The sequence below is a fragment of the Rousettus aegyptiacus genome, unplaced genomic scaffold (assembly GCF_014176215.1).
Source record: "Rousettus aegyptiacus isolate mRouAeg1 unplaced genomic scaffold, mRouAeg1.p scaffold_m13_p_3, whole genome shotgun sequence".
Lineage (NCBI taxonomy): Eukaryota > Metazoa > Chordata > Mammalia > Chiroptera > Pteropodidae > Rousettus > Rousettus aegyptiacus.
Window position 1 is genome coordinate 95,574,064 of NW_023416306.1, and position 15,246 is coordinate 95,589,309.

At 40.8% G+C, this 15,246-nt stretch overlaps 1 protein-coding gene across 1 annotated transcript; it reads right to left on the reverse strand.

Annotated features, from left to right (window-relative positions):
- Positions 1-688: 688 nt before the first annotated feature.
- PAX9 (paired box 9) lies at positions 689-14,357 on the reverse strand. The gene is made up of 4 exons (XM_016138609.2): positions 14,211-14,357; positions 12,882-13,508; positions 9,751-9,893; positions 689-1,019 (listed from the first exon to the last, which is right to left on the reverse strand). Exons 1-4 carry the CDS (start codon positions 14,212-14,214, stop codon positions 765-767), a joined length of 1,029 nt encoding a protein of 342 aa, XP_015994095.1. The 5' UTR covers positions 14,215-14,357; the 3' UTR covers positions 689-764.
- Between the last annotated feature and the right edge of the window lie 889 nt (positions 14,358-15,246).

Here is a 15,246-nt window from a genome sequence, read left to right on the forward strand (position 1 = left end):
AAAGTCATCTTTGCAAAAAGAAAGAAAAAATAAAAAGGGGTGGGGGAGGGGAGTATCCCGTGGAATGAAAACACAAATGTACCATCCAGCATCCATATTTACAAACTAATAGAAAATATAAACATTATCGTATTTGGAACCAAGTCAAAACACCAGGAAGAGCTAAATTCAGATATTGCTTGTGTTATACATATATTCTCCAACAAAATAGGTCATCTCTTAAAAACAAACAAAAGATCACTCAAACAGATCAAATTATTGATTGGTTTCCTAATGATGAATTAAAGCTTATTGTCACCTTATTTGATTAGAGGGTATAACATAACTTTTTTTCTATATGTATTTTCCTTTATTAATTTTGCAAAATCTCAACAATTGCACGTTTCAAAAGTTTAGGCTGATTTAGAATAAATATACACATGTGGTTTTACCAAAGACTAATTTTAAAAGTTCCTTAAGCCCTTTGAGGGGTGCAGGTTTCTTCACTACATTAAAACAGTGTGTGGGCAGCACAAATGTCTCTCATTCAGTCCTTAATATTGCTTTTGTTTTTAAATCCTAAAGTCATGTCAGGTTTTCTGTGAGAGAGAAAGATGGCAAGAAATATTTAAGTGTCATCGGCACAAAAGATGTGAGTCTGTAAAGCCAGCTCTCCAGGCAGAAGGGTTGAAGGGCAGGAGGGGCGGGATCCAAGACCAGGGAACAGGGGCAGGGTGTGCTGACAGGGGGAACCCCGGTGAAGCTGTTGCAGATGGAACTTCCCATCAGAGTGCAGAAGCTGTGACAGAGTGACTACCTTCTCTGGCTGCCTGCATTCCCTTGAACGCCAGCGATGCGGGAATGTCACAGTTGTGGGGGGAAAGTGGGGTACCGCTGGCATGTTGCCACCCATGTCCAGCAACATAACCAGAAGGAGCAGCACTGTAGGTCATGTAAGGCGACACTTGGGCTGGGGTAGGATAAGGAGCCATGGTGGATGCTGATACAAAACTGCTCACAGCTGGGAGACCATTTGGTGCCTAAGAGGAGTAGGAGAAAAGAAGAGGTGAAAATAATCACATTATAGTAGTTGACATTTCATGGGTTCTTAGAAGGAGACTATAAGTTCTGAGTAGTAGCAGCTAACAATATTGACTCTACTTTCTGATTCTTTTTTAGATTTGACCTTAATTATACTTTAAATGCATTGACAGTCTTGCTTCTTAAAAGAACAATGCCAAAAGACAAGATATTCTTTCCACAAAGCTTTTGAGAAGGCTACAACCAGAAAATTCACAATATTTGCTTTGCTATTTGGTATTATAGAAAGGCAATGTAGGGTGAGGAAAGAATTAATGGTGGTTAAATACTCTTAGAATCTGTTCAGCTATCCATATGCCTCTGTCAGCCTTCCCCGTACTTGGGTTTTGTTTGGCTCTTTTGTTGAGGCATCTGTGAAGGGCCCGGTTGGTGCAGCTTTCATTTCCAGTAACGGAGGGCACAGAGTGTGTGCTGTCAGCTTAGAGACTCAAAATGAGCACGACCTTTGTTAAATAAAACACGGGCCGTATTTTAAAACATCACGAGTTGTAAATAAATGCCTGTCGGACAAAGGAGTGCAAAATTAGGCGGTTGTCTTGTAAGCATTCTTAAATGAAGATTGGGGCTATTTTATCAGAAAGGAAATTGGCTATGGAAGTACAAAAGAGCCGTATATGTGTGGTTTTGAAATGAGAAAACTGGCTTGCAAAGTTTTGGGGCCCTGTAATGTGAAGTTTTAAAAGCCACAAGGATAAAGCTCTTGAAATGAATTTAAATGTAAAATCTTAGTTTGCAAACAAAACGCAGCAATCTGGCAGGCAAGTCTGACTAGAAACCCGTACTCTTGGCATCCAATTATTGTTGGTGTTGTTACTATTAACGACACTAAAAACAGCCTGATTTTTTATTCTGGCATAAACACACTGCATCCTTCTTCAAGTAACTTAATTTTCCTCCCTCGATTTCTACATTATTTAGAAATAAAGAGTAAGTCCTGTTTTCCAATAGTGATGTGAATGAATTAACATATCAACATATTTCCTAGTGAAAGTAAAATGCAAATAATAGTTATTAGTAAAATTGATTTAATCTTTAGATGTAAGTAAAGCAGACATGTTAATTAACACTTTTACAATTCAACTGCAACATAGGAATTGTCTTCTAATTTAAATCATTTGTTGATTATTTTCATTGATAGGGTCCTCAGAAATGATTTTCTCAATTTAGAGTAATACATGCAGTAGAGTATATACATGAGTGACTTAACACTTGTCTGGCTTTCCAACAAAATCAGAATATAAGTAGAGAGGTTAACTTGTGTCCTTGGTCTGTAAGAACATATACCACATGTTCTGTTTGTCAAAGTTCCCATCCTTGGAAAAATGGGAAAAGGAAAAGGAAACTAAGGCTTCCTGAGTATGTCCACTGTCCTGGTACCAAGAACTAGCCAACATATTTTACCAAATAATGAGAATTGATAAATTGCAGCTCATTATAAACTACTGGGTTTATAATAATTACAAGATAATTTATAAGTAGTACAACAGAATGTTGAATTAAAATTAAAATGTATTACAAGGGTCCCAAAGGGCGATACCATATTTTGTAACAAAGAAGTCATTCCACGTCACATTTGAATATAAATGAAATCTTATCCTCTTTTTATAGACAAGAATACAGGAATTTAGCCATTTACCCTAGGCCAATTGGTAAGTCAGTGGCCTTGTGTTAAGAGAAGTTATCATCCCTGTCTGATACAGGATCCTCTGCAGCAAAACATTTTCTACTTTTGCTGGACAATTTAAAAACAGACACAATTTAATCTCAAACCAGAGCATCTTTTGAGATAACATCTGGTAAAAGGGTTCTTTCTTCTTCTAGAACCCTATTCTCATTGCTAGATCCTCATTCTGTTTTTCTGAAAAAAATAAACAATTCCTTCTTTCTGAGAATAACTCATTAGAGAATGGCTCAAGGGAGACACTTTAAGGCTTTCAGCAGATAAGTATGAAGATAACTATCAAATTGCAGAAGAAATCTAGCATTGCATAGAGTTATAATTCTGATCATGTTTATTTAGGATTTTTCCCAATAACCTATGAGAAATTAGTTTGGAAAGGAATTGTTCCAGTTCAGTTACGGAAAGGCCTGCATTTGGCCTCTTCTATTCTAGCATTAATTAATATTTTATCCTATTGATGCCAATGTGTGCCAAGAGTCATATATTAAAATGTTAAGATTAAAATGTCAAGGTTAAATCACTTTTAAAATAATGAAAACCTTTGCTCGACATTTTGCAAATACATAGGTTACGCTATTTAATATTACAAATGACAGAAACACCGTTATAGTTAGCAGGAAAAAAAAAATATTGGTGAGTTCTCATTTTCATCACAGCTACACTTTTCCTACTTGTTCTGTTTTCTTTGTATTTTTCTATCACCCAAAATTATGGTTCTCATTGAAATACTTGCTTTGTCATTTTCCCTTTCCTCTCCTTACAGCCTTTCCTTGAAACCACTGCTCCTCGGTGTGCCCCCTTTATTTGAGACTCCTCAGTTGTTTTATTGCTATGTCCTCAATCCCTTTACATACATCCACTTCTTTTTCGCCAGAGACGCTCTCATTGAGAAACCAGACTGGGCGAAGCTCTCATTTTAGAAGCTGTTCCTGGGGTTTAGAGGAAGGTAGAATATGAGATTCAGGCCCATGTTCTCTCCAGGTGTCTTACGTATTCTACGACTACATTTGTTCGTCAAATGTAAAAATACTACTCATTTTTTCCATGTTTTTCCAATTTCTCAAACTTAGGATGTCAAACTTGCTTTTATGTTATTATTCCTATTAGTATTAAATATTTCAAAATTCTCTAAAATCTGTGATATATTTAGAGTAATTTCAGTGATGTAGTCTCCTCCATTACAGACAGGAAGGAAAGCTTGGGGAAGTCTGACCTTCTCATCTTGTACAAAAAGGCAAGGGGAGGCTAAAGTGTTTGCTTTCAAAAAAAAGAAAGAAAATAAAAAGAAAAATAGCTCTTAGCTTTCCCTTACGTTAAGTTATGGCCCAGATTTGGAATGAAAAGTTTTGTCTTAATTTTTCATTTTCCTTTTAAGTTCAGATTTAGAAATTTAGGGGGAAAATGGTATAAGCAAGATGAGAGAACAAACAACATACTTTAAAGCGTACCTGCTACCTTCACTATTAATTTGTTCTAGTGACTCCAAAAAACACATCAATTTTCTCACTATTAATTTTGAAATATGACATTAGTAAAGATATAAATTTCTACTAGGTAAAGTAATTGTTATTTATGAAGCAATCACTGAAGTAGTAAAATTTTCCACTGCAAAGGAAAATAACTACAGGTAGCTGATGTTTGTTTATTCTTTCCAGTAAAAGAGTACATGACTTAAACTTCCCAAATCTGTTTAATGTTTTCAGTGAAGGGCATGTAGTTAATCTGAAAAGATAGTTAGGCTGAGTAGAGACTACCAAATGTCCGCCATAAATATAGTGGAAGCAAACATGCAAAATTACTCTTATTTAATTGGATTATAAATGTGATTTATAAATCAACCAACATATGGAACCCCCAGGGAAGAGTAAACAAATTTTCCAAATGAAACCCCAGCAATGGGCAGGTAATGGAAATCTCATTTTTGAAAATGATTTTACCTAAAGATTCCATAAATAAGACCTCAATCCATCAACCCCTTTTTTATGTGGATCTTCCTTGAAAGCCATGAGAGAATCTGTACAAGGGTCCTCCCTGAAGCAAACTATCTACTTTCTAATTTTGAGAATGAGATTTACTAATACAAAGTAAAATAGACCAAATTGCATATCCTGAAAAAAGTAAGCCACTTGCTTTGGTGAATATTTTTAGAAAAAGATTTTATTCCATTGATATTAAAGGAAATAAATACCTGAGATGCAATGTAATCTAGTTAAGGTCATCACAAGAATAAATGAAAGCATGAGTTTTCATTTCACTTGTTCTAAAAAGTTAGAAATATAGATATGCCAGTTTTTAAGAATATGTTTTTAAATGAATATGTTGAGAAGCTGTATGACAGAGAGCTAGATTGTAAACAGTTTGAGAACAGGGACTTCCCCTAATCATCTATCTCCACAAAACAGGACACTTTATAGGTGTTTCATAATCATTTGTATACTTATGTTAGTGCAGCCTTTTGAAAGCAAAAGATGTGATAATCTTGTTTTTTAAAAAAAAAAAAAAAGGCATCCTTTATTACCAAACAAGCATTACACTTTAAGCAAAATGAATAAAGTTGTTGAAAAAAGTAAATAAAAGTTCTAACCTATCCATTTCATTAGTTGATTTATGGTCGTTCCATTTATTCCCACCCCCAAGAAAATGGAAATGCATTAGTAGCCAAACACTTACAACCATGAAAAAAAACTGGTATGACAACTGTCTGGCAATTTGAGGTTATAGACTATTCTTCAAATTCTGGGAACTGTCTACTCAACATTTTCTCTCTACAAGAAAATGCAAATAGCGGTGCCAAGTCCTCTACCCACAATCTTTCATACACTCATCAATTCTACCTGGTCCTCCCCTTATGATAAAGTGAGTTACCTTGGCTTTATAACTAAATAGATTTAGCCACAAATAGAGATGTGCTTCACCTAGAATTTCAACCTCAATATATCTCATAAGCAAGAAAATGGTTTGGATCTAAACATAAACAGGATTTTCTCTCTTTTGTGTGAAATCATTTTTCTGATTGTTGTGCTACCCTTCCAAATTCATTATGAAGTGACTTAGTAAAACAGATCTGATCAAACGAAATGACAGTTATAAATATGGTTTCAATATTAATCCAAAGTTATGCTTAGTCACATTACGGATCTAAACGTCTCTAGGTAATGCAAAGCTCTTATTTAAATTTCTTTTTTCTAAGTTTTATGTTTCCAAAATGTTATTAAAATTGATGTACACTTAAAACTTTTTAATCACTTTTTTGTATTTTATATGACACACCTTACTGACACATAATCATTAATTTTGTTTTTAAACACTAATAGTTAAAAGCTAAACAAATCAAAGAATGTCTTTCATAACAGATAACACTGTGAATTTCAAAGACTATACTGGCATTTGTCTAAGATTGCATTCTTTACAAAATTATAAATTAACATAAAATTAACTTTACTCAATTTTAAGAAAATCCAGCGCAACTTCATTTCATTTTTCACAAGAACAGTATGTCTACAAGGACAGCCAGTTTTTAAAATAATACACTAGAAAATTATATTCAGTATTCTGAAATACTACATTTCAAATACAATATACAAACGTATGTTTCATAAGACTTTCAGATTAACTTATGTCTCCAAATTCAACTATTTTCACATGTCTGAACTTTTTCTTAAGTTTAAGTATTTATAGGCTATTCTTCAGTTCTGAATTTCTGACATCTCAATTTGTATACTGTATATCAAAATTGCTGTACGAGTTAATACTACCCCAAAATGAAGTTACTCAAAGCTTATAAACCTACTTTAGAGTGCCGGATATAAAATATTTTTTTTTCTAAGAAAGTATGCTCAATTGTAGAAAATTTTTCAAAAGTTATACAACTATTATAAACTTTAAATAAAATGAGGCATTGATTCACTAAGTACCATGTAAAAGGATAGCTATATTCCAACTCATGCTTCTGTTTTTTTGCCCTGCGATTGCATTTGATAGAGGTTTTATGCTTTCAACATAAGAAAACCAGCCATTAGAAACCAAAGATTATTGACATTCAGAATGAGATGAGATTAGAGAGTTCTAACCTAATATAAATGTGGGTGAAAAAAGCCAAAATAAATAAATATTATTCTCCTATTCTCAGAGGTAGAATATCTGAATGGCACTATAAAATATCAATTATAGTGTAATATTAACATGTAAGACAAGTTCGAATATTCTATTCTAATGTTTCAAAACAAAAGATAGGCATGTCTGTAACATACATACGTAAGATTCTAATTACTAGCAATTAGACATCTTTCTTTGCATTTTACACTGAAAATGGAAACTAGATTATGGTACTCAATTCTACCTACAATAAGATGTCAATTCAGCCTCTTTTGAAATTTTACAGGTGTCTTCTGGGAAAAGATTATGCTCCTATAATTCTGAATTTTCAATTTCTTTCTTTATATACGAAAATAAAACTGGAACCACATAATATTGCACGATTAAAATAACAACCACAAGTGCCCTGAAAGTATTATGTGCAAAAATTTTGAGAATCTATTTTTTCCAAAGATTTCAAATTTGTTTATAATACAAACATATATATATATAACAAATATATATATAAAATATTCCTTACCTTTGCATGTTTATGAGCAAGTATTAAATGTATAATTTTAACCCCAAGGACATCAATGTCTGAATTCCAAATGTCCTCACAAAATGACATAGCCTAAATTTATGTGTCTACTTAACACACCTTCAGCATTAAGCACTATTTTGATCAATGTAATAGAGTAGCCATTGATTTAATTGTGCTTAGAAATTTTTCAAGTTTTGAAATTTTACATCATAATTATCTTACTATATGGCAATGCAGAAGATGAGCATATTGTAATTGAGAACTTTCCAAATATAAGTGTGACATAAATAACTTTCTTGTGGAAAAAAATTTTAACTTGTTCACTTACGTATTTAGAATAATACTTATTTAAGTTATTTGCTTTTATAAATCTGATAATTTAGTGATTTAATATTTGGTGTATAAAACATAATCAATTTTCAATGTTCAGAATATACAGAAGAGATTATTTGAAACTGTTCTATTTTTATTTTTAAATTGATGGATTTAGTTTTGTATGTATAAGTTAATCATTTCTAAACAAGTTTATATGCTAGATCTATAATTCAAGAAAGATAAAAAATCAATCATTTCTGGATTATGACACTGCCTTTTATATAAACGGGGTTCATCAACTATAAGTGGGAATTAGAGACTATTTTTCAATACTTTACAATATTCTATACTTTACTATGTTATTCTAAGAAATGATGACCTAATAAAAATTACTGAGCATCTATTAAATGCTTGCTACTATGCTAGGTACCTTACATACACTCCGACTTTTTGTAACAAAATACCTTGATGCTCTTTGGCTATTAGTTCTCTGAACAAAGTATATTCTGACAAAAAAAAAAAATTGTTTGTAAGTCACCCTCTAACTGCCACTTACAACCACAGTTAATATTTAATGAATGCTTACTATGTGCCACATGCTTCCATTCTTTCATTGAATCTTCACTAAGTCTCTTGATGTTGAGACTATTATTTCCCCTATTTTACAGATGAAGAAATGAAGGCTTTAAAAGGTTAAATAACTTTCTTAAATGGTGGTGGTGCTAGAAGATTAGAGCTCTTAACCATTGTACATACTGTCTCTTCTTTCCGAATTACTGGCCCTTTTGTAAAAGAAAGTTACAAACTTTCTTATAATTTCTTGCTGGCATTCTTAACAGTAGAAACAGACTTAGGAAATGGACTCTTTTTCCTGCTGCTATTTTTCATGATATTTATCAGGGGAGAGCTACTAATATGTATCTGACTTTAATAAAATATGAGAGGGAAGAGGAAATTGAAATGGGTTAGAGAAAATAACAAGTAGGATTTTTTTTCCTCAAGTAAATAAAACTAAAGTTCCATTTTACATAAAAAGCTGGTTTTTACAGTTAAGAAAACATTGAAAGTTTGAAGACTTCAAAAGAATAAAATGAAAATGAGTATTTTGAGTCTTTGCGATTGGAATTTGGTATTAAGAAACTTGCAAACCTACCCAGCTCTGCTCAAAGAAACCCTACGATGATTTAAGATCCCCCCACCGGGGTTGTTTGTTTGTTTGTTTGTTTGCTTTTTGTTTTTTGGTTTTTTGGGGGGTTGGTATTTTGTTTTTTGTTTTTTTGTTTTGTTTTGTTTTGTTTTGTTTGTTTTTTGAGAGAGTTAGTTTTGGCTTTGAATTCCTGATTCTAGCGTGGCGATGAATTTAGACTCAAAACTCTTGGGCTTTTGTTGTTGTGGTTTCTTAGTCTTTCTCAAGAAACAAAAAGAAAGAAAGAGAGACACGGTGCCTTAATTTTTCTTTAGGAAAGTCGAGGGAGGGACAGAGGGGGAAAAATTAAACGGTCCACAGCCAGTCCGTATAATTTGAGGTTTTTCTCACTAAGCTCCCTTGGGAGGTTACGACATGACCTTTAATCGGGAAATGGCAATTTTATTAAGTTTATCTGGTTGCCCTCCTCTCACTACCGCAGGACAAACCTCACTTGTTTGCTTGCGGGGAGCCACGGCGCGCGCAGGGTCGGGGCGTGGGGACCCGCAGCCTCAGGCCGCGACCTCGGGTGTGCGCTCGGCGGGCGTGGAGACCCGTCACCAGGCCTTTCGGAAGCGCAATCCTCGGTAACCCGGCCGGGGCGGAAAGGGCTTCCAAACAGGCCCCCAAGGCGCTTCCAGGGCTGCCCCAAGCCCCGAGGCCCCTGGCGGGGGTCAAGGCCTCAACTCCGCCTGCGAAGGTCGAGGCCTCTGTCCTGCCCGGGTCAACCCAGGATGGGGCCAGTGCAGCAACGGGAGGTCGGCCTGGGCTTCCCCTCCGTCGAGGCTCAGAAAGCCACACGGGTCCTCCATCACCAAAACCCCCCGCGGCCACGCGGCTGGCCCACCGGCGGGTCCCTCGCCTCCTCACCTGCCCGTACTTGGCTTCTTGCTCCAAGGCTCCCTTGTCCAGCCCGTTCACCGCATGCGAGGCAGAGGCTGGGAAATTGTTGCGGCCCAGGCTGCTCCACTCCTCCACCTTGGGGCTGTGGTATGGGGAGCTGTCGCTCACGCCTGGGGAGGAGGAGAAGGCTTCAGGCTGGAGTTCTAAACCGTGCGCCTCTGCCTAGAGATACAACCCGAACCCGCGACCAGCGAGCCCTAGGGCTCTGACCTCAGTCTCCTGCCCTCCGCCTCCAGGGGCACCCGGCGCAGGCGCGGCGGCCTCTCGGGCTTCCAGCCCAGCGCCCGGTGAAATCTACTCCCCTCGGAGTAGGCCTCTCCCAGGTCTCTTACCCACGCCTGCGGGAAGACTTTTTTCTTTATTCTTTTTCTTTTATTTTTTTTTCTTTTCTTTCTTTCTTTCTTTCTTTTTTTTATCAACCGGCCTTTGATTTCCTTCTCCCCTCCTCGCTCCCCTGGAGAAACGAGTGGAAGGATCCCAAGTGTTTTGCCAAAATTTTCCCAAAGCAGGGAAAGAACCTGGGAAGGTGGATGTGCCATTTTCCCAGTCCTAACCCAGCGCCGACTTGGGGTTGACAAAAGTCTGGGACTGGTGCCGATCGAAGAGGGAGAGAGGAGTGTCCTGGCCTAACCTGGACCCTTATGCTGTTGCGCAGACACATGCAGGTAAGTGCTCCCTAGGCTGTAGGTACCTAGTAGTTATGTCAATAGATGGAACAAAAGACCTGCAAAATTCTTTGCAAACAAATAACTAAATGCTACCCACAATACACATGCAAAATATATATGCATAGGATTTTGCCTTGTGTGTGGATATCTTGTGTGTGACCAACCTCAATGCTCTCTCTATACATTAAATATGTGAGCTTGTGTGCATATGACTCAAAAAATAAATACTATAGTTACCATTGTAAATGTCAGTGGTAAGATTACAGAGAGGGAATTGCTTTGTTTTTATATAAAAGTTTAAGAAAATGAAAGCAGAACTGAGTGTTTTGAAAAAGTAGTAAAGCCATCGGTTATCCTTTATGTTCTTACTAGAGATGCAAAGAAAATTATTGTGTGAACTGATTACCACAATCCCTAGGGGTGGGCATACTGAATCATTGGTATCTTTAAGTAACCAAGTGAAGTTTTAAAGAGAAGATGTTTGAAGACTATGAGCAGTGTGTTTTTGTCTATAGGATCTATGGTTGGACAACCAAAGTTTGACAAAACCACTACAACTTGATTTTAAACACATCCATCTGACACAGTGCTTGGAAGCAGTGATCGTTTTATGGAAATGATCACTTATAGAAAAAAATCATTTTATAGTCACACATTTATCAGAAAACAGGTTGTTTAAAGCTGGCATCCAGAATCAACATCTAGAAAAAGGAGTTACTCCTCTCCGTAATTCAATAGTTTTCCAACTGACATTTGGTCTGATTATAGGATCCCTAGGGAAGAAAAGTTTTCTTTTCAACCCTGTCAGTCTTCTTTCACTATTCTTACCCCTCTCCAAAGAATTATATTGTGTTCCAGTTTGCATCAGGAAACTGTATTTTTGGCCCAGAACTGCCAGTCTCTCTTGGCCTTTCTGGACAAAAGGCAATCGGTGGGCACAAGCCTAAAGTTATCTTAAGAAACTGAGATCCCCCTGTGAGCCCCCATTTCTGCTGATCTCACACTTTCCCATGAGCAGGGGCTTCCTTTAAATGTCAGTAAGGTCAGTTTATCCTATAAATCAAGGGCAAACTCTCTCCAACTAAAGCTCCAACCAGCTCCGAATAGGAGAAAATTGAACTCAGAAAGATCTTGTAAATTCACAGTCAGAGAACTAGAAGATGAGAAATTTGGGCTCTGCTTTAATTACTTAAAAAGATAATTGTGACAATGTGATGGTAACCAAGAAAGGCAGGAAATAATTAAAGGAACGATCTTCCTCCCCCTTCCTATTTAAGTTTTCCTCTGTGCTTTTTAAACTTTTAGCTGAGAAATTAAGAAGGTAGGCTCTTTATCTCTGCAACATTTAAATTCTGCATCTAGGGCATTTTGACTTTCTTTTTCTCGCTAAAGAGAAACAAGTTTACCCCGTTTTTGGTTTTGTTTAAACAACGCGGTAAAAGAAAACAAGTTTGGGTCTCTTAAAGAAACCCGCAGGAACAGAACTCGGGGAATCGTTCTGACCTTGCAGAAAAGACACCTAGGACATTGCAAGGTCAAGGGTGAGAGAGGAAAGAAACAGTGGGGTGGCACGGTTAAAAACGTACAGGGACTAGATGTCCCCTCGCATTCCCAGGCACAGAGGGACCCTAAAGGGAAGAGGCAGGCGCGGGGAAAACGGGAAAGAACAGAGTACAGCAAGGAATCGCCAAGCATTTAGTCTCCAACACAACGGTGGTTGGTGTCACTTCCTAACGTATATAGTAAAGTCTGTTAAGGTAAAAGAGGGAGGGAGGAGAGAGAAATAAAGCATAAAGTTATTCCCAGAATGAGCAATGCAGTAACTTGCAAGTTACTAGCAGTAGTAACTTCGGGACCTCCGTTTCCGAGGAAAATGAAGTGAAGCATAAGAACGAAACCAATTAGGTGACATTTGAACTTCCTGCCTGAGCAAATTTGGCCTGATTGCCAGAATCCAAGAAGAATACTGCAATTTCCACAGGGTGCCCGATTCCTCGCGGCCGCGTCTGATCCCAAAACAGGCTGCCCGCAGCGGTGTCTGCAGCCTGCAGCCCCAAGCCGGCTCGGGCCTCCCGGGTTGCGCCCCAAGTCCAGCCCCGGCCGCGCTCCCCAAGTGAGCGAACCGGTCTGAGGCAGCCCCGGCGTGAGAGGCGGGGGAGGGTGGAAAATGCGAACCATGTGTTGGGGATGGGGGGAATGTGTTGGGTCTGGTAGTTTGAGATGAGGCAGGAGACTGTGTGTGGCAAGGAAACGAAGGGCATGAATTTCAAGTTAATGAGATCAGGACACCCCCTGGGAGGACTCCTTACATTTCCAAAGGAAAAAGCCCCAGGTGGTGGGATAAACGCGGGCGGAGGCCGCAGATAGATACACAGGCGAGGGTGGGAAAGGAGGCTCTGCATGTCCACCCAGCAGCCGTTGAGCCCTTACCTTGGTCGGTGATGGAGCGAATGCCCAGGATGTCAGTGACAGAGTGGGAGGAGGGCCAGGTGCGCGGCATGGCCACCGAACCCGGGATGGCAGGCACCCCGGGAGGCGTGGGTACCTTAGCAGCGGCCGCCGTGATGGGGCTGGGGTATGAGTAGATGTGGTTATAGGGCAGAGCGGGCTGCGGCGCGGGCTGGTGCTGCTTGTATGAGTCGTAATGGCCCTGTTGGGCCAAGTTGCCGATCTTGTTGCGCAGGATGCGGCTGATGGAGCTCACAGAGGGTACGTTATACTTGTCACACACGCCGTCCGCCAGTAGGCGGTCCCGGATCTCCCAGGCGAAGATGCCGGGGTCCCTCTGCTTGTAGGTCCGGATATGCTTCACCACGGTGGGGGTGGTGACCCGAGGCTTGCTGCCCCCGATGGCTCCTGGCAAGATAGAGCCTGTCTCGTTGTAGCGCGCCAGGATCTTGCTGACGCAGCCGTGAGAGACCCGTAGCTGGCGGCTGATGTCACACGGTCGGATGCCCAGTTGGGCCAGTTCCACGATGCGAAGCCGGATGGCGTTGGGCAGCGGCCGCCCGTTCACGAATACTCCTCCCAGCTGGTTCACCTCCCCAAAGGCTGGTTCTGCAAAACAAACACACGGCGCGCGAGGACGCGCACCCTCAGTTTGGGACAGCCGCCTGCCACTCGGCCTCCGCGCGCGACAGGGGGCAGGACGGATGCAATCGTTCGGTACTAAAGGCCCGGGGTTTCTCCAAACCATATGGTCCCGAGCATTGTCGAACGGCCCCAAACCACCGCGGTAGAGTCAGAGCCCTGCCCTCATTCCAGTGGTGCCTGTGAGACGCAGGGCCGCTCCGAGTGTTCAAGTCTCGGAAGCAGGCGGGGAAACCGGCTCCTACTCGGCTAACTCCGTACTAAAGTCCTGCTTGATTCCCAGCGCCCCGCCTGGGGACCTGTGCAATTAGACAAGGTCTAGGGGAAACTCCAGGGTTAATTTTCTCCTGTTTTGTTTGCTTGTGTGCATGTATGTGAAACAAAACTTGGTCCGCCACTGGGGCTGCTGGGCTTGCTAATGCCACCGCTCCCTTCTCTTAAAATCCGAAAATGGCATCAACAGCAATCCAGTAGCCAGCGTTTAAACTGAACTGCTGTGAGCCTCTGACCCTTAGCGTGTTCCTACAAGTCGTACGAACAGGAGAAAAGTCAATAAGAAGAGTGTGAGCGCTCAGAGGTGCGCGCCCTCGCGCTCTCTCCCTCCCTCTCTAGCCCGCTCGCTCCCTCCCTCCCTTCCCGGCTCTGACAGTGTCCCCCGCTGCCACTCACCCATTGCTCCGAGCAGCACACCAACCGGGCCCCAGTTCCGCGCTCCCAGAAAGAAACTTTTCTCACGGCCTCAGTGGCCCAGCCTGTCGGTGCCCTGGGCCGCGGGTGCCTCCGCTTTTTCCCGAGAAGAGGCGGCGAGAGTGCAAAAGGAAGGAGTAAAAGGAAGTCTGTGCCCCGATGAAAGAGGCTTGAGTTCTGCATTTCAATCCAAGCAGCAACGTGGGCTGGGCTGAGTGGGGCCGGGCAGCTCAGTCTATCACTCACTAGAAACACGCCCCCCAAAGAGGAGGGCCCGAGGGCAAGCTGCCTGGTGATTGGTGTGGGCCGCTGAGCGACAGTGCGGTCCGGGAAAGTCCTTCCGCTGTCTCTTTCAAGCTGGCTCCGCACCTGGGTGACTAAATACAATGAAAATAGGTGTTTGACACCTTCCGAGGAACAACGCAGACAGACAGCAAAATCAGGCTGATAAAAATGCTGAATAAGCAAATGAAAAGCGTTTGGTCCCAATATGAGAAACTGGAAGAGGGAAGGGGATGAGACTTATTTGGGAGACAGATGGACATCTCAGAATTGTTACTGGCCGAATCTACCTTACGTATGCCTATGCCAGGTGGTGAGAGCACAGGTGTGAGAAGGAAGGCCCATCGAAGAGACAAGGAGATTGGGAGAGACGGAGCCAGAGGTGGAGGCCACTGTTACCGCCAGGTGGAGATCCCTCCTCTATCCCCGCGACTAGTTCCCCATAGCAGTCTCTAGTGGGTCCATCCAGCTGCGCGGGGACAAATCTTAGCCATGCATGCTCCAGGCAGAACCGCGAAGCGTGCAGAGAATGTAACCACTTGCAGCTAAAGCTAGCGCACAACCAAAGCTGACCGATTGCCTGTACGCTGGGCATTCTAGGCGGAGGCCAGCGTGCCGGTCCGCTGGTCCTCGGTGCTAACACTTGCCAGTACCCCACCACCAGCACTAGCAGCAGCAAACCCCTGCAAAGGGGTTTTGTTTAAATATGAAAGAGACTTGGTCCCAAGAGGGTGAA